Raw genomic sequence first — 19188 nt, 5'->3', positions numbered from 1 at the left:
TCACTCAGCTCCTCAAGAAGTGCAAAGATCACAGTCATTCCTTGAAACCAACAACAAAAAGTCTCTTCTAGTAACTATTAAAGCCATCTAGCTGCCAAAACCCACAGGACCAGGAAATTCCTACCTCAGGCATAAAGTGGTGAGACAGGGACCAATGAGAGGACAGTGAGTTGGGCAATTGCAGCACTGCTGGGCTAGTGGAGGGAAACCGCTCCTCTCCCATAGCAGCACTACATTCCCCTTGGGGGGGGAATTAATGTTCAGTCACAATGGGTTTTGAGGTCCTACTGGAGCATGTTGGAGTCCTAGGAAGATTCCAGATCCTTCAGCTACTTTTCTTTTTCATCACTATTCTTATAGCATATCCTCATGTTCTATTAGAGAACTTCACGGCAGCCGTGCCTGAGCACCGCTGCTGGGTGCGCATCCTCGACAATCACACGCTCTCTGACAATGGCACTGGGCTCCTCAGCCAGGAGGACCTCCTGAGAATTTCCATCCCACTCGACTCCAACCTCAGGCCAGAGAAGTGCAGGCGCTTTGTCCATCCCCAATGGCAGCTCCTCCACCTGAACAGCACCTTCTGGAACCTGAGTGAGGCAGAAACAGAGCCCTGTGTGGACGGCTGGGTGTATGACAAAAGCTACTTCCACTCCACTATTGTCACTGAGGTAAGAGGCCCCATTTAAACCTTCTGGGTTTCTGCTCAAAGGTTTTTGCAGTAATACAAAGCACAGACTTGCTTTATATATTCAATCCCTGCTCTTTCCCCAGAGTATATTAGTCAGCAATTTGTATTTCCTATTCCTTCAGCAAGTAGCAACTGCTCATCTATACTACCTCGCTTGTGAGTTACTAGTACTGAGGTCATGAATGAAACAATCTAAACAGACAACTGTTATTAAATAATTTGATCTAATGAGAATGACAGTTGTAATTTTAAAGAGCAATGGACATACCATGATGGAATATATTATGCTAGGTCAGTGGCTCTCAATACTTATTATGAATTATTACCCAGAGCAAGTTAGTCAGAACCTTTGGGGCATAAATCTAGTCCCCAGCATTTGTATACTTTTTAACTGAATGGATGGGTATATCCAAAGATGAGAGTTATTCTGTCAGTTGTATTATTGAGTGGTAAAAGAAATCAAACAGACTTTGTATTAGTCCAAGTATAAAGGAAACCTTTCTTCCTAGGGAAAAGAAGAATTTTTTTTTCATTGTGAGAATGCCATACAGAGGAGTTACAATTACATGGGCAAGATAACGAGTACACCTCCTATCAAGCATTGTTGCCTCCTCTTTGTTTCCCCTTCCCATCCCTTCCCATACTGCCCCTACCATCCCACACCTGATCCCCCCCCCCCCACGAAAGTTGTAAAGTTCGTTTTTCAACATAACAACTTGTACCTCTCATTGTTGCAATGGGTCCACCTGTATCCCTAGTTATACGATTTTTTTTGCCCTTCCCGTCCACATACTGTACCAAGATCAAATACAGTGAAAGCAGGGGTTATACCGTGGGGGAGACAAAGAAGAGGTTTTGTCATATACTCTCCATTATGGTAACTCAATTTTCTTTAAAATATTCCTTTCTATGCTATAAATTATGGTAACTAAAGAATATGTGTGCTGGTGGTTCACACTGTAATCCTAGCTACTCAGGAGGCTGAGATCTGAGGATCATGGTTCATCAGGAAAGTCTGTGAGACTCTTATCCTCATTTAACCACTAGAAGACCAGAAGTGCTGTTGTGACTCAAAGCTGTAGAGTGCTACCCTTGAGCAAAAGAGGTCAAGGAGAGTGCCCCGGCCCCCCAAGAACAACAAGATAAACAGATACATACATACGTACATACATACATATATACATACATAATTATATACATGCATACATAAATGCTGAGGAAATAAAATTTTGAAAAAGGAATGTGTAGAACCAGGTGTTGGTAGCTTATATCTATAATCCTGTCTACGCAAGATTCTAAGATCTGTGCATCCTGGTTCAAAGACATCCAAGCCAGGAAATTCCATAAGAAAACCTGAAAAGCATGTGGTTCAAGTGAAAAGCAGTAGACTTGAGAAAAAGAGAACCAAAAGATTCAGGGAGAGCACCTAGGCCCCACCCTGACTTCAAGTTCCAGGATGGACACACACACACACACACACACACACACACACACACAGAATGTGTGTAGAAGCTAATGCATGCAACAGATGGAGTTGGTCATCTGAGGAGAATAGAAAGATAAAGCCATGGAAACCTTTTTTTTTTTTCTTCAGGTAAGGGGTAGTAGGTTTATTCATCGTTCTGGCATCAGGCCACCTTGGCCCTCCATGTGGTTGGGAAAGGCCTGGGAAAGAGCTGGGAAAAGAGAGGTGGGAAAGAGAGAGAGCTGGGAAAGAGCAAGAGCTAGAAAAGAGAGAAAAGAGCTAGAAAAGAGCTAAAAAAGAGAGAAAAAAGCTAGAAAAGAGAGTGTCTGGTAAAGGTGGGAAATAGAGAGCTAGGAAAGAGAAGGGAGCTGGGAAAGAGAAGAGAAGGAAAGAGCTGAAAAGCTAGAAAAGAGCAGAGAGAGGGCATCTGGGCCTGGGCTAGGCCTTATCTAGGGTACGGGTGGAAAAAGGTGTGGCCACATCAAATTCAGATGTGACCTCAGCAGATGCAGATGTGACCTCTTCCAGGTGTCCCAGTTGCCTAGGTAATGCAGGTACTGGGTGGAGACTTTGCTGTGAGGAGAATGGAGTCTGCTAGCCATCCAGGAGCAGACCTTACATTCCAGCCTTGAAATAATCTTGAAATACAGCGAGGATTCTCTCTGGCTACTTCCTGCTGACAGGGGGTGTCGACAATAGGGGTAAAAGGCTGGAATTTGTTCCCCTCCCAGAGAAGGCAGTGAGCAGCAGCTGTCCCTTGGTGGCATGAGCCCTTAGATGAAGTCTGGAGAAGTCTCATGAGCATTGAGGGGCTGGAAAAAAACATACTAGAGAGCAAATAAATGGCAAGAGGAAGGTGTTGGGGCTGAAAATGTTGATAGAAATGTCCCTAGCTACTTCTGACATCTGGCGACTAGGTAGAGAAGTCAGGTGATAAAGGCAAGAATATAAATTCCTGTACAGTTAATAGGTAGACAGGTATAGACATTGGCTGGGCAGGCTTCTTACTTCTACTGACCTCCCGGCTCTGGTTAATTTTGAAAGGGCAAGCACAAAGTAGCTGATGTGACATCATCTCCTCTTACTCCTCTCCATGTTCCCTTGTTCCCCAGACTGGCTGAGTCTAGGTGCTCATTGCTGGGATGACTTATCCCAGTTGGTATTCAAGGAGGATTGAACTCAAGGCCTTGGCACTGTCCCTGAGCACTTCTGCTCAAGGCTAGTGCTCTACCACGTTGAGTTACAATAGCACTTCCAGTGTTTGGCTGGTTAGAGATAAGAGTCTTGAGCCATGCTTCCAGCCTGGCTCTTTGCAAGTTAGTTGGGAGATGGAGTCTTTGGGATTTTTTCAGCCTGGGTTGGCTTTGAACTGAAATCTTTGCCACAAATGCCCTTTATTATTTCCAATTAAAGCAACAAGGACATCAAATAGAATACATAGAGCTTACCTAGCCCTTATTAAGAATTGTCAACAAATATTCTGAAATGACAAAACTCATGAGATGTGATGAGAATTTTAACACAGATATGTCCAGTATTTTAGAACCATGTAGTCAGTAGAATACACAACACAAAACAAATAAGGCAAAACTCAAAACCTAAAATTTTGACAACAATGGTTAGACATCTTTGCTAACAAAGCACATCAAATGGATGGGACTCAGTTACCAGGGCCTATGAAAAGAGCAACTTGTTAGCAAGGCACCTTAGAATAGCTGGATGGAGTAGTAAGCTTGGTGGAAGGTTAAGGGCCAGATGGGGCCAAACCCTTAACCCACCATGTGGCCAAGATGGCGAACTCAAGATGGCGAATTTCTGAAAAAACGCAAAGAAACCCTGAACAAATAGATCAAGCCTACATTGGCTAGCCTTAGAGAGGGATCCAAAAGGGGGGTCCCGGGGACCCAGCCTGCATAGCACTCTTCAGGGCACAAGCCAAAATGTAGAAAAGAGAAAGGGAGAGATAGGGAAAGTTGGAAATGAATGGCAGAGAGAGAGCAAAGAGAGCCTGAAAGTAAACAGACTTCTGACCATTTACCATTGCAGTGGCAAAAACTGTCTACATCTGAGAATTGCATAAAAATGAGGCGCTCTGGCCTTCCAGGGAGCGCAGGAGGCATTTCAAAGGGGTTCCACAGCTCAGGCGTGATTCGCAGCACCCCATTAAATGTGTAGGAAAGTCAGTCTGGTGAGTGAAGGAGAGCTGACCAGGCAGAAGCGGCGTCCCAACTTCCCCAGAGCCCTCTAGAGAGAAATGGCCAAGTCCCCAAAGCCAAGCATCCTCGGCTTCAAAGGTGACAGGCCTTTCAGCTAAAGGCTGTAGGAGCTCACTGGTGTGGTGCCACGTCTGGACAGAGACTGAGTGACAGAGAGCCGTAGAGAGTAGTTTCACTCACCAGAGGATAGACGTGGTGTGGACGTGGATGTGAAGGCCAGGAATGGTATCGATGCGCTATGTCCGCATCATAGACACGAGTTCGCAAAAAGGCCATTAGAACTGTAGGTATTACTCAGGGCAAAAAGGCAAGAAAAAAAAAGAGAAGAATCCTACCTATCCTGGTGGTCCCGTGTGAACCTGACACCATTTATGTTAGTTTTTTATTTTGTATTTTTTTATTACTATTTTTTCTTTTTTGGGTCTGGTCATGGGGCTTGAACTCTGTGTCTGGGCGCTGTCTCTCAGCTCTTCAGCTCAAGGCTAGTGCTCTACCACTTGAGCCACAGTGCCACTTCCGGCTTTTTTCTTTTTCCATATGTGGTGCTGAGGAATTGAACCCAGGGCCTCAGGCATGCAAGGCAAGCGCCCTACCACTGAGCCACCTTCCTAGCCCCTTATGTTAGGTTTTTAAAAAGAGGTAGTCGGGTAAGAACAGCACCACACACATGGTATTCAGGTAAGGGGTAGGTTTATTCATGGCTCTGGCTGGCACCAGGCCATCTTGGTCCTCCATGCGGTTGGGAAACGCCTGGGAAAGACATAGGAAATTGATGCGAAAAGAAAGAGGTGGAAAAGAGAAGGAGCTAAGAAAGAGAGAGAGCTGGGAAAGAGCAAGAGCTAGAAAAGAGAGAAAAGAGCTAGAAACTAGAAGAGAGAGCTAGAAGAGAGAGCATCTGGGAAAGGTGGAAAGAGAGAGCTAGGAAAATGAAGAGAGCTGGGAAAGAGAAGAGAAGGAAAGAGCTGAGAAAGAGCTAGAAAAGAGCAGAGAGCCATGGAAACTTTGAAGACAGAGACAGAACCTGAAGAGTTGAAAGGAGCTGAGTATTTGAAGGTGTGTGGACTGGCAGAGGAGAGTGGCTGCAGAGGAAATGGACAGGAAGCAGGATCCACATACCACAGCACATTTTCCCTCACGGGAAGGCGCTTGCAGTCTGTTTCCACTGAAGGCTTCAACTCTCCTGACACCGCTCTCTCTTCCTTTCTCTTCCAGTGGGACCTAGTATGTGAGTACCAGTCATCCAAATCTATGGTTCAAGTAGTATTTATGATTGGGTCACTGCTGGGAGGTCTGATATTTGGCCATCTTTCAGACAGGTAGGTGTCATTTCACTTTCTCTGTGGATGTGGATCAGATGGTATAGTCTTTTCTTTAGTTAAGAAATCTCAGCGGAGCTCTAACTTAGTGCTGTATATAGTAGTCCAGGACTCAGCAGAAAAGTATCTTTTAGAAGACATTTAGAAAGGAGGGGACCAAGATGGCGACTGGGCTGTAGGGAAATGCCACAGCTCTCTCCAACCAAAAGAGAGTTCGAGTTCCAACACTTAATCTCCCCAAGAGACCCACAACAACAAAAAGACAAACACCCAGAGAAAAACAGGAGGTGGAAAATAACAAAAAAGAGAGAAAAAGAAGAATTTCAGAACAGAGAAAAGCAAAGACCCCTTCCCCAATTTTTGCTGGCCACATGGCAGCGCACCAAGCCGCGGCCAGCCGGCCAGGCGGGAGCTGCCGGAGTCCCAGAGAGACAGGGGCCTGCCTGCAGATCACCCAGGCAGAAGCCGCCTGAGGTACCGGTCTGCAGACCCGCTGATCGCCAGGAACAGAGAAACTTACCAGCTGGAAGTCTGCACAAAAATGCCACCTCCACCCCTCACTCTCCATCTGAGCAGAGAGGATCCATCCTGCCAAAGCCGCTCAATCCGAGGGTGGGAACCCCAGAGCTACATCCCCAATCTTTACTGGCCCTGCAGCAGTGTGCCAAGCCGCGGCCAGCCGGCCTGGTGGGGGCTGCTGGAGTTCCAGAGACACAGGGGGCTGTCTGCAGATAACCTGCGCAGAAGCTGCCTGAGGTACCAGTGTCAGACCCACCGATTGCAAAGAGTAACCCCGGAGCCCGGAACTTGGCCCCACGACGGGAGCCCCAGAGCTAAATGGGACGCCCACAGAACACCAGAGCAGAAGACATGAAAGGAACTGGTGCTGATCCGGAGAGTGTAAACAGAGACAAACCCCAGCCCTCAGAACCTGTACGGAGGCCCCACCCCCAACCCTCGGGCAGAGGCCAGAGGCCCATCCCGGGGCGTGGACCTGACAGCATCAACAAGGATGGAGGCTGAGACAGGAAAGAATCACACAGAGCCACCACCACCCAGGCTAGCCCGCAACCACCCCAACTGAACTCTGATTGCAATGTCAACTGATGACCTACATCACACAGAAACATCTAGCTCCAGGGTGAGTACCCCACAGGGGATAGTCTATCCCTCAAGGGTGACCAGAGCTGGTGGGAATCCCCAGACCCTGACCCAGACTCCCTACGCCAACACCTGGACCACAGGACCCACTAAAACTGGGAACTGTTCAAGAGCTCCACCAGCCCACGGAGCACACTCCGCTGGCCAGGCTAGAGCAAGAGCGCCCCTGGAAGGGAGCTTAAATGCCCAAGTCAGGAAGAGCGCCCCTGGGACAAGACACCCAACAGTATAAGAAATTTGAACTGTGTACCTCAGGCTGCATAACGTAGGTGCTATACACAGCAGCACAGGCCCAACCTGTGTGCCCCAGGCAGGGGGGCGGGACCAAGCCTGGGGATCCCGTGCCTGAGCAACACAACCAACTCCTCCCAACTGAAGTCAAAAGCTGAGCACATGCCTCAGCAGAGGGGAGAAAAACAGGGAACTGCACCCCCTGCCAAGCACGCCTGTGACAACAAAAGACCTGGGGGCTCAGGACAAGAGAAGCCCAAACCCCACCAGAACCCCACCCATATATTCTAGGCTGGGAATTGGACAACACTGGCCGCCAGCACCTGATAATAGGCCGGAGCTCAGGCTGGTAAGGTGGCTCAGCAGTAGAGTGCTAGTCTGGGGTGCATGAGGCCCTGGATCTGATTCCTCAGCACCACATAAGCAGAAAGGGCCAGAAGTGGTGCTGTGGCTCAAATGGTAGGGTGTCAGCCTTGAGCTGAAGAGCTGAGGGACAGCACCCAAGCCCAGAGTTCAAGCCCACAAACCGCCAAAAAAAAACCATTAGGAGCCCATAGCAGACTCCAGCATCTGGGAGAGTGCATCCAGAACATCCAATCTTGCCAAGAGCAGCCATAGGAGCAAACACCAGCAGTCTAGGATGCTCAACCCTTCCAAAGGCAGGAATTGCCAGCAATCTACAGCAGAGAGCCGAGAATCCTATGTACGTCAGACCAGCAGCTGGAGGTAGGCCCCTAACAGAACCCAGATCAGGTACAGACTCTCTCTACCAATACAGAAACAGCAACCATGCAAAGACAGACACACCAAAACAAAATTTCAGATTAGTCTCCCATAATCCCTGAACCCCCATGCGAAAATCACAGAGAAAAATTACAAGGTTTATCAACACCCAGGATAGCAAGCTATCCCCAATAGCCAGTATCCATGCAGGGGAGATCCCCAGTGGGAGCAAAGCAGGAATGGAAGACAAAACCTACATCCAAGTGATGCTAGAGGCAATGACTCAAGAAATAAAGCGAGAAATAGACCAGAAATTGAAAGAGCACAGGGATGAACTATCAAAAGAGATGCAGGATCTCAAACAGGAGATGCATGCCAAAATAGAGGCAGCATACACGTAACTAAGAAGTGAGATAGGAGCCAAAATAGAGGCAGCACACACCTCACTAAGAGCTGAGATCAGTACTTTGAGAACCAACATCGAATCCATAAAGGAGTCCATTTCCTCCATGCAAACCACAATGGAAGCCACAGTTAACAGAGTGAACGAAATGGAATGTAGAGTGTCAGATACAGAAGACAGAATACACCCACTGGACCAAAAAATGATAGATATGGATAATTCACTCAAATTATGCCGAAGGGAAATTCAAGAGCAAGCAGATAGTGCCAAGAAATAGAGTGGATGAAGGTGAGGAATATCATAACAAGGGAATACAACACCTATTCAACAAGATAATTGGTGAAAATTTTCCCCATCTCAGAAAAAGAACATCTTACCTACATAACAGAAGCATATAGAACACCTCACAAGCAAGATCCCAGGAGAAACACTTCTTGACACATTATAGTAAAAATGATAGACCTGAATAATAAGGGAACAATCTTCCATGCAGCAAACATGAAGAAGGAGTTATACTACAATGGGAAAAAATTAGAATCACTGCAGATCTCTCCACACAAACACTGAATGCAAGAAAGGCCTGGGAAAGTACCACACCAGCCCTGAGAGCCAATAACTGCCACCCCAGACTGATATACCTGGCAAAGCTAGCATTCACATTCGATGGAGAGCTGAAAATTTATAATAGCAAAGAAAAACTAAATGAACACACAAACATTAAGCCAGCATTACAAAGCATACTAAGAGGAGGGACACAACCTGAAGAAAGCAACCAGGAACTGGGACCTGCACCCAGACAGGCATTATTCAAAGTCTAACTGAGCAAGCACAGGAGGAAAGGAAAGAAGAGAAACTGAGGAAAACAGGGAATGACAGGGACCACAATGCAGAATCTCATCTCTCTATACTATCTCTTAATATTAATGGGCTTAATTCACCAATCAAAAGAAAAAGAACTGCAGACTGGATCAGAAAACATGACCCATCCATCTGTTGCCTACAGGAGACCCACCTCTCAGCCAAACATACAAACAAACTCAGAATAAAGAGTTGGAAAAGGATCTACCAATCAAATGCCCCCAGTAAGAAAGTAGGTGTAGCTATCCTGATATCTGACAAAATAAACTTTTCATTAAAATCAGTACAGAAAGACAAGGACGCACACTACATGTTAATACAGGGAACAATCCAAGAGGAGGATATAACCCTCATCAACTTATATTCCCCAAACATTGGTGCACCCAGATATGTTAAGCAAATACTCTCAAACTTACAGAATAAAATAGATCCCAATACAATAATACTAGGACACTTTAACACCCCACTCTCACCAAAGGACAGGTCTACCAACCAGAGGATTGGCAAAGAAGCTACCGAATTAAGTGAGGCCATACTTCAAGCGGAATTAACTGACATCTACCAAGTATTTCACCCAAAAACAACACAGTACACATTCTTCTCAGCAGCTCATGGAACTTTCTCCAAAATAGACCATATCATAGTTCATGCAAGGAACTTAAGCAAATACAAAGGGATCGACATAATCCCCTGTATCCTATTTGACCACAGTGGAATCAAGCTAGTTCTCAATAACAAAGCATATCACAGAAATTTCTCTAATACATGGAAATTGAACAGCACACTCCTTAGCAATGCCTGGGTAATGGAAGAGATCAAAGAAGAAATAAAAAATTTCCTACAACTCAATGAAAATGAAAACTTGTGGGACACAGCAAAGGCAGTCCTGAGGGGCAAATTTATTGCCCTCAGTGCCCACATCAAAAAAATAGAGACAGACCAAGTAAATAATCTCATGTTGCAATTAAGACAGATAGAAAAAACATGAAAAAATGGAACCTAAAGTTAATAGATGGAGCCAGATAACCAAATTAAGAGCAGAGATTAATCCATTAGAAAATCAGAAAACTATAGCCAAAATTAAACAAACAAAAAGCTGGTTTTTTGAAAAAATAAATAAAATTGATGGCATTGGCAAGATTAATTAAAAAAAGAAGAGAGGAAACCCATATTAACAGGACTAGGGATGCCACTGGAAAAATCACAACACGCACCCAAGATATCCAAATAATCTTAACAGACTACTTTCAAAAGTTATACTCTCTAAAGGAAGAAAACTTGGCAGAAATGCATGCATTTTTAGAGAAATACAAGTTTCCCAAACTGAGCAAAGAAGTAAATCAATTAAATAACCCAATATAGTACAAGGAAATACAGGAAGCTATCAAAAGTCTTCCAACAAAAAAAAGCCCAGGACCAGATGCATTCACAGCAGAATTCTGTAAGACCTTTAAAGAAGAACTAATACCCATACTCCTCAAGCTCTTCAGAGAAACAGAGAAGGAGGGAGCTATCCCAAACTCATTCTACAAAGCCAATATCACACTCATCCCCAAACCAGGCAAAGAACCAACCAAAAAAGAGAATTACAGGCCAATTTCCTTGATGAACACAGATGCAAAGATCCTTAACAAGATTCTAGCTAACAGAATCCAGAAACACATAAAAAAAATCATACACTATGACCAGGTAGGCTTCATCCCAGAGATGCAGGGATGGTTTAACATGCTTAAGTCAATAAATGTAATCCAACACATCAACAGAGCCGAGGTCAAGAATCATATGATTATTGCCACAGATGCAGAAAAGGCCTTTGACAAAATTCAACATTCATTCATGCTAAAAACTCTGGAGAAAATAGGAATAGGAGGAACATTTCTTAAAACAATAAAAGCCATTTATGAGAGACCAATAGCCAATATTATACTTAATGGGGAAAAGCTACAACCAATTCTCCTAAAATCAGGAACAAGGCAAGAATGCCCACTGTCTCCACTCCTCTTCAATATAGACCTGCAACCCTCAGCCAGGGCAATAAGGCAAGAAAAAGACATTAAAGGGATCCACATAGGGAAAGAAGAAGTTAAACTATCCCTTTTTGCAGAAGATATGATACTATACCTTCACCATCCCAAAAACTCCATCCCCAAACTCTTAGAAATCATAAATCACTTCAGCAAAGTAGCAGGATACAAAATCAACCCACAAAAATCAGTTGCCTCCCTGTACACTGACAATGTACAAGAAGAGAGGGAAATAAAGGGAGCAACCCCATTCACAATTACCTCCCCAAAAAATAAAATATTTAGGAATCAACCTAACCAAAGATGTAAAAGAACTATTTCATGAAAACTATAAAAAGTTAAAGAAAGAAATTGCAGAAGACACTAGGAAATGGAAAGACCTCCCATGCTCTTGGATAGGCAGACTTAACATAGTGAAAATGGTAATACTGCCAAAATTAATATACAAATTCAATGCAATTACTATTAAAATCCCAATGACATACATCACTGAAATACAGAAAACAGTCCAAAAATTCATATGGAACAACAAAAGACCTAGAATAGCCAAAACAATTTTAGGGAATAAAGACAACATGGGAGGGATATCCATGCCGAACTTCAAACTCTACTATAGAGCTATAATAACAAAAACAGCATGGTACTGGCACAAAAAAAGAATGAAGGTCAATGGAACAGAATAGAAGATCCAGAAATAAATCCACAGGCTTACAGTCAGCTGATATTTGACAAAGGAGCCAAAGACATACAATGGAAGAAACACAGCCTCTTCAACTACTGGTGCTGGGAAAACTGGGCGGCCACATGAAGAAAACTACAAGTGTGGGGCTGGGAAGGTGGCTCAGTGGTAGAGCCCTTGCTCTGCATGCATGAGGCCCTGGGTTCAATTCCTCAGCACCACAGAAGCAAAAAACAAAGCCGGAAGTGGTGCTGTGGCTCAAGTAGTAGAGTGCTAGCCTTGAGCTGAAGAGCTGAGGGACAGTGCCCAGGCCCAGAGTTCAGGCCCCACGACCAGAACTACCCTCCTCCCCGCCCAAAAAAAAAAGAAAAAAGAAAATTAAAAGTGGACCCCAGCCTATCACCATGCACCAAAATCAACTCAAAATGGAGTAAAGACCTTAACATTAAACCTGAATCTCTGAAACTACAGCAGGACAGAGTAGGAGAGACACTTGAACTTACAGGCACAGGAAGGAACTTCCTGAACAGTCCCAGGGTCACAACAAATTGGAGAGAGACTCGACAAATGGGACTACCTTAAAATAAAAAGCTTCTGCACAGTTAAATCTATTGCAACCAAGCTAGAAAGACAACCAACTAATTGGGAAAAAATGTTTACCAGCAATATATCAGAGAAGGGGTTAACATCCCGTAATACAAGGAACTCAAGAAACTAATCCCTCCCAAACCTAACAAACCAATTACTAAATGGGCAAGGGAACTAAAGAGGGACTTCTCAGATAAAGAAATAAAAATGGCAAAGAAACACATGAGGAAATGTTCACCATCCCTGGTTATGAAGGAAATGCAAATAAAGACAACCCTGAGATACCACCTTACCCCAGTCAGAATGTCCCACATCCCCAAGTCAGCCAACGACAAATGCTGGAGGGGATGCGGAGAAAGAGGAACCTATTACACTGCTGGTGGGAATATACACTTATACAACACTTTGGAAAGCAGTCTGGAGGGTCCTCAGAAAGCTAAAGATTGACTTCCCTTAGGACCCAGTCATACAACTTCTAGGCATCTACCCTGAACAACAGGAACCAATATACAAGGACACGTGCACCTCCATGCTTATTGCAGCACTGTTCACAATAGCTAGGATATGGAAACAACCCAGATGCCCCACCACAGATGAATGGATCCAAAAATTGTGGTATCTATACACAATGGAATATTATGCAGCCATTAGAAATGACAAAATAATGCATTTGCAGGGAAATGGATGGAGCTAGAAGAATTCATGTTGAGCGAGGTAAGCCAAGAGCAAAGAGACAAATGGTACATGGTCTCCCTGATAAGTAGATGTTAAATCCAAAATGTTAGGTAATACGACAAAATTAACAGGACTTAAGAAACAAGGAACTTCCACTCATCTGGTCGAACCACTACTAAATAACCCATGCTGCTGATCACATGTATGGTGTATATGTGTACACCGTTATATGTTATAGACCGTGATAGACAATTTGCTCCAGGAAAGTTAGAGTTTGTGACTTTAAATGAGCATCATTATCCCACAATACTGTGAAATTTGGGAACTTATGTAATCATTTAATTACAATTTTAAAAAAAGCACCAGAAAACTAGAAGTGGTGCTATGGCTCAAGTGGTAGAGCATGACCCTTGAGCTGAATTGTTCAGGGACAGCTCCCAGGTCTAGAGCTCAAGCCCCACCACTGACCAAAAAAAAGAGAGAGAGAGAGAGAGAGAGAGATCTTTCATGCAATTCTTTCTAACATATTTATAAGATTATGTCTTTGTTGCCTTGTATGCCCCTCCCCCATGGTACAACCCCTGCTTTCACTATATATGATGTTGGTATATGTGGAGGGGAAGGGAAAAAACAAATTGTTCAAACAGGGATACAGGAGGACCCATTGCAACAATGAGATGTACAAGTCGTTATGTAGCAAAACCAACTTTACAACTTTGGTGGGGGGAATGGAGAGGGGGAAGGGAGGATACGAAGGGATGGGAAGGTGAAACAAAGGAGGAGGCTACAATGCTTGATAAGAAATGTGCTCATTATGTTGCCCACGTAAATGTAACCCCTCTGTACAGTACTTTCACAATTAAAAAGAAACACAAAAAAAGAAGACATTTAGAGAAATTTTAATTTGTATTGTATAAACTTAGACAATAGTGGGATCTGATGAACTGATGTATTCACAATCAACAAAATTAAAAATGAGTATCTTTTCTATATAACAACAATAAGCCATCTACGAAAAAAGCCAGAAGATCAATTTCATTCTCAATGGCTTTCTCAAACTAAAATATTTAGGATTAAACTTGACCAAAGAAGTTAAAGACCTCTACAATGAAAGCTATAAAACCTAAAAGAAAGACATTGAAAGCCAGGTTTGGTGACATACTCCTAGCTACTCAAGAGACTGAGATCTGAGGATCAAAGTTGTACCCCAGCCTGGGAAGGAAAGTCCATAGACACTTACCTCCAATGAACCTGTTAAAAGCTGGTGTGAAGCTGTGGCTCAAATGATAGGGTGCTAGCTTTCAGCAAAAAGCTAACGGAAATTAATCAGTCTCTGAGTCCAAGCCCAATGTTGTCAAGAAAGGAAAGGAAGGAAAGGGTGTGAAAAGAAGGGAAGAGAGAGGGAGGAGGAAAGGAGGGAGGGAAGGAAGGAGAACCAAGCATGTGATATTTGTCTTTCTGAGACTGGCTTTTATTTTTCTGTTTGGGGTGGGAGGGGTGGGGGAGTGCATGCATGTGTGTGCCAGTACTGGGACTTGACAGAGTTCATGGGAAGGGCACCGTCCCTTCTCTTAGTTTTTCTCTCTCAAGGCAGGCATTCTACTACTTGAGTCACACTTACACTCCCACATGGGAGATGAGAATCTCATAGACTTTCATAGAGGCTGTGCTGGCGTAGCCTCCTGAGCTTCTAGGAATACAGGCCTGAACCCCTGCCACAGGGTTCTTGGGTTCCTTTAAGTCAGGTTTTCTCTCCTCCACTACCCCACCTCAATTTCACAGGCTTAAGATTCCATAGTATTTAATTCTAGTGCACTATGCGTGGTGTCCCTACTTGAGCTTGCTTCTCCTACTTGAGCTCTGGACCTTCTGTCAGTGAGGAGAGACACTGACTTTCCTGTCAGCGATCTGCCATCTTGCCTCTATCTCCTTATTTATGCATTCTTACATCTCCTAGTAGCCTCTTAGTAACATCTCTTACTTGTACTAGATTTCATTTTGACATGCATTTATGCATATGATGTATCTTGATTAGAATAACTCCATGTATCACTCTCCATCCCTCCCTCTCTCCCTTTCTAAAGCACTTGCAACAAACTATATTGATTGTTCCATTCCACCTCTGTATAGAAAGTATTTTGATCCTATTCACCATCTTTTAACCTCTGTTCACTTTCTTCCTACGAGTGCCCACACCCCAGACAATCATGTTCCATCTTCTAATACTCACTTTTATTGAAATGCTTTTTAATTGTTAAAGGGGCTTCACCATGGGATTTTATATATCCATAACCACAGTTTAATGATTTTATATATACACGATAAAATGTTATATTGTATGTATGATTATATTATTAGATAACATTATGTATTATAGTACTGTAGTATATAATATACTATAGTATTATAATACTGTAATATATAATAATACAATCTTATATAATATCGATAAATATAATTACTATATATAACATGTGTATCTTATATGTGTTTATATATGCTTATTTTAGGTATAGCATGTACATATGAGAGAAAACATGTGAACTTTGTACTCTTAAACCTGGCTTACTTCATTTCATATGATGATCTCCAGTTTCATCAATTTCTCTGAAATGATGTAATTTCATTCTTTTTCTTAGCTTAATAACATTCATGATACATACATTTTCTTGATCTATTCATGGCCTGTGATTAGTATTGGTAGCTTGCCCCTTGTGAATAGTGCTTCCATGAATATGAGCATATAGGGTTGTCCATAATAGTCTGATATACATCCTTTTGCATAAATGTCCAAGAGTGGTAGCACTAGATTGCATGGTAGTTTTGTTTGCAGTTTGTTAAAGAACATCTATACTGGTTTATTCAGTGCTCACATTTGTTTATGGTCCAAAAGTAGTGTATAAAAAAAGTGTGATTTACCCCCAAGAATCCTTGCCTTCATTACTTGCTTACGTTTTTGATGCTGACTATTCTGCCTAGAGTGAGGTGAATTCCAGTGTTGTTTCAATGACCATTTCTTTGTCACCAGAGATAGTCAGTGTTTCTTTATGTATTGATTGGCCATTTGTAGTTCTTTTGTTTTGGGGGGGAGGGGTTGTCATTCATGGACTTTGAACCTAGGGCCTTAGTGCTGTCTCTGATTTCTTCTGCTCATGGGTAGCACTCTAGCACTTTGAGCCACAAATCTACTTCCTGGGTTTTCTTGGGGGGTGTGGGAATGGATGGTTAATTGGATCTCAGGGTCTACTGATCTTTTCTGCCCATGATCATCATATTTCAGCCTCCTGAGTAGGTAGGACTGCAGCCACCAGCACCTGGCTAATTTGTACTCCTTTTGGGAAGTCTCTGTTCAGTTCTTTTGCCCATTTATTCATTCATGGTTGATTCTTGGAAGTTTGGGGTTTTTTTTTGAGGTTCCTGCATCTATTGAAATGATCATGTGGTTCTTGACCTTACTTCTATTGATATGATGATTACAACAATTGACTTGGGAATATTGAACCAGCTTTGCATCCCTGGAGTAAATACTGTTTGCTCATTGTGTATGTTTTTTGATGAGTTGTTGAAGTGATTGGCCAGAATTTTGTTGAGAAGTACTGCATCAATGTTCATCAAAAATAGATTTATAGTTCTCTCTCTCTCTCTCTCTTTTTCTGATAAGTCCTGTTTGGTTTTGGGATTGAGGATTATGCTGGCTTCGTTGAATGAGTTTATAAATGAACATTTGCTTTCAATTTCATAGAAAAGTTTGAGGAATACTGGTGTCAGTTCTGCTTTGAAGGCCTTATAGAATTCAACTGTGAATCCATCTGGTCATGGGCTTTTCTTGTATGGGAGATCTCTTATTGTTTCATTGCTTGATATGGGTCTATTTAGATGATTTAAATCTTCTTTGAGCCTTATTCTCTCTTCTGTGAACTTTCTATCCACTCCTGAAGGGAGAGGAGGTTTCTGAGTTGTCTAGTGTTCATGATGAAACAGACTTTCCAAGGCACAAGAAGCCAGACACAGCTGAGAGTGGTTGTTAGGCTATCTATCTGAAACATTGATGGATGTCTTCCCCTTCTGTCTGTCAAACAAGTTGGACTTCCACCTTGACAGTGCACAGACACTAATAAAGATAGCAGAACTTTCTTGATTTCACTCCTCAGGACTCTAAGCATAACACACAAACCTGTCATCCCAAATATGTGTCTACTAATGAACACTTCTGACAAACTCTCATATGTTATCTTCTTTTTTATATGGCTTGACATGGCACCAGAGTTCTTATGGTGACTTTGCATGTCCTCACTGAGAGACTGTGGACATCACATTCATTGGCAAATTGCTCAGCTTCTTCCATTTCAGCTGTTGGCTAATATAGACATTCCAACAAATCTCAAGTATAATGTAGAAATAATATTTAGCATTGATTAATATTTAATTTAAAGAACAGCATATTTCAAATGGATGATACCTAATCTTTGTAGAAAGATTCAGTATCTACCTTAAATTTCATGATGTGATATCTTTGGCTGTTTTTAGTGTTATTGTTTTTGGTCTTGAATAATCTCACATAGTCCAATATTTCTTAGGTTTGGGCGGAAAACCATCTTCAGGTGGTGTTTATTCCAAATGGCCATCGGTGACACCTGTGCAGCCTTTGCTCCCACCTTCCTTGTTTACTGTTCCCTGCGATTCTTAGCTGGGTTATCTGTTGTGCCTATTTTAGCAAACTCTTCTGTTCTCAGTAAGTAAGTCATTTGATCCTTTAATTTCCTTCTTGACTAGCAATGTCTTGAAAACATGATTTGGAAAATATAATTATAACCACACAACTATAATTACAAGTGTGTTTTCTTCCAGTTATAGAGTGGACAAGACCTCAATCCCAAGCTTTGTTAGCAATGTTGACTTCCTACAGTACTGGGCAGATGCTCCTGGGAGGACTGGCTTTTTTCTTTCGCAGCTGGATCACACTGCAGCTGATATTATCCATACCTCTGTTGGTCTGCTGCGTGTTATCAAGGTATGGACGATATGTGTGGCCTTTAACTCTAATGAAAGGGGAAATAGAGGCTTAGAGGGAGGACCTGACACTTGGGATCTGTGTCATCTCTGAATGATCCTGTCACCTCACCCACAGTCGCCACTGTGCTACTGAGACACAAAGGAGAACAGAATGCACTCTGCGAGGAGGCTGTAGCTGTGGAGTGAGCACTTTTCTATCTTAACCACAGAATTATTATGGAATCTTTTTTTTTCTCTCCTTTTAAAGCATATATTGCTTGGAATAAGAGGTGTCTGAGAGAGCTATTTCCACACATGTAAATAATGTACTTTGACCATATTCACACCTTCTATTAGCATGTAAATAATGTACTGTGACCATATTCACACTGTACTCTGACCATATTCACACATTCTAATCGCTTTTCCTATGCCACCTTCCCCTCCTTTTTAAAAAATAATTTTAATTGGTTTAACAGGCTTAACTGTGCTGTTTTTTTTACAGAATGAAGTTATATTTGCACTCCACACCCATCAACTACTGACTTCAATCTCCCTGTGTTCCTATGGTTCCCCAGCATTTGGGCCCCTTTTACTCTCATAACATACAAGTGCCATATCATATAAAATATATTTAAGTCCAGATTTGCAGAGAAGAGTATATGATATGAGTCTTTCAGAGTCTGGTTTTTTTCACTTAACTTGATCTCCAGTTCCATCCATTTTGCTATAAACAACATAATTTTGTTTACCGTTTTGAGTAATAATATGCCACTCTGTGGATTATTTCTAGGACTTATATTCTATTCCATTGGAATACGTATCTTTTTTTCCTACCATTACCATGATGATTCATTACTCTGGCTTTGTAGCACAATTTGAAGCCAAATATTGTGATACCTCCAGCATTGCTTTTTTGTCCAGGAATGCTTTCACTCGGCAGAGTCTGTTGCACTTCCCTATCAGTTTTAACATTGCCTTTTCTATTTACACAAGGCATGTCACTAGAATTCTGATGGGGGCTGCATTGAATCAGGAGAAAGTTTCAGTACTATATAAGCATGCGAGGTCTTTCCATCTTTTGTTATCTTCTTTAATACTTAATGCTTTATACTTTTTAAGTTTTGAACAAAAGTGATAAAATGAGCAAACTCTACGACTTGAGC

General features: G+C 42.6%; 1 protein-coding gene across 1 annotated transcript in view; it reads left to right on the top strand.

The window, feature by feature from the left end:
* The first annotated feature begins 209 nt into the window (after positions 1 to 209).
* The window catches only part of LOC122105069 (steroid transmembrane transporter SLC22A24-like), a 33620-nt gene continuing 14641 nt past the window's right edge, over positions 210 to 19188 (top strand). The window contains exons 1-4 of the mRNA XM_042676171.1: positions 210 to 671; positions 5585 to 5688; positions 17608 to 17762; positions 17879 to 18041. Coding sequence (XP_042532105.1) covers positions 270 to 671; positions 5585 to 5688; positions 17608 to 17762; positions 17879 to 18041 — 824 coding nt within the window. The 5' untranslated portion in view covers positions 210 to 269. The remainder of the gene's footprint in view (positions 672 to 5584; positions 5689 to 17607; positions 17763 to 17878; positions 18042 to 19188) is intronic.

This window comes from Dipodomys spectabilis, unplaced genomic scaffold, assembly GCF_019054845.1.
Source record: "Dipodomys spectabilis isolate Male_0828 unplaced genomic scaffold, ASM1905484v1 ptg000030l, whole genome shotgun sequence".
In the NCBI taxonomy this organism is placed as follows: Eukaryota; Metazoa; Chordata; class Mammalia; order Rodentia; family Heteromyidae; genus Dipodomys; species Dipodomys spectabilis.
The sequence above is the reverse complement of the archived record's forward strand: the minus strand, read 5'-3'. Positions and strand labels throughout refer to the sequence as shown.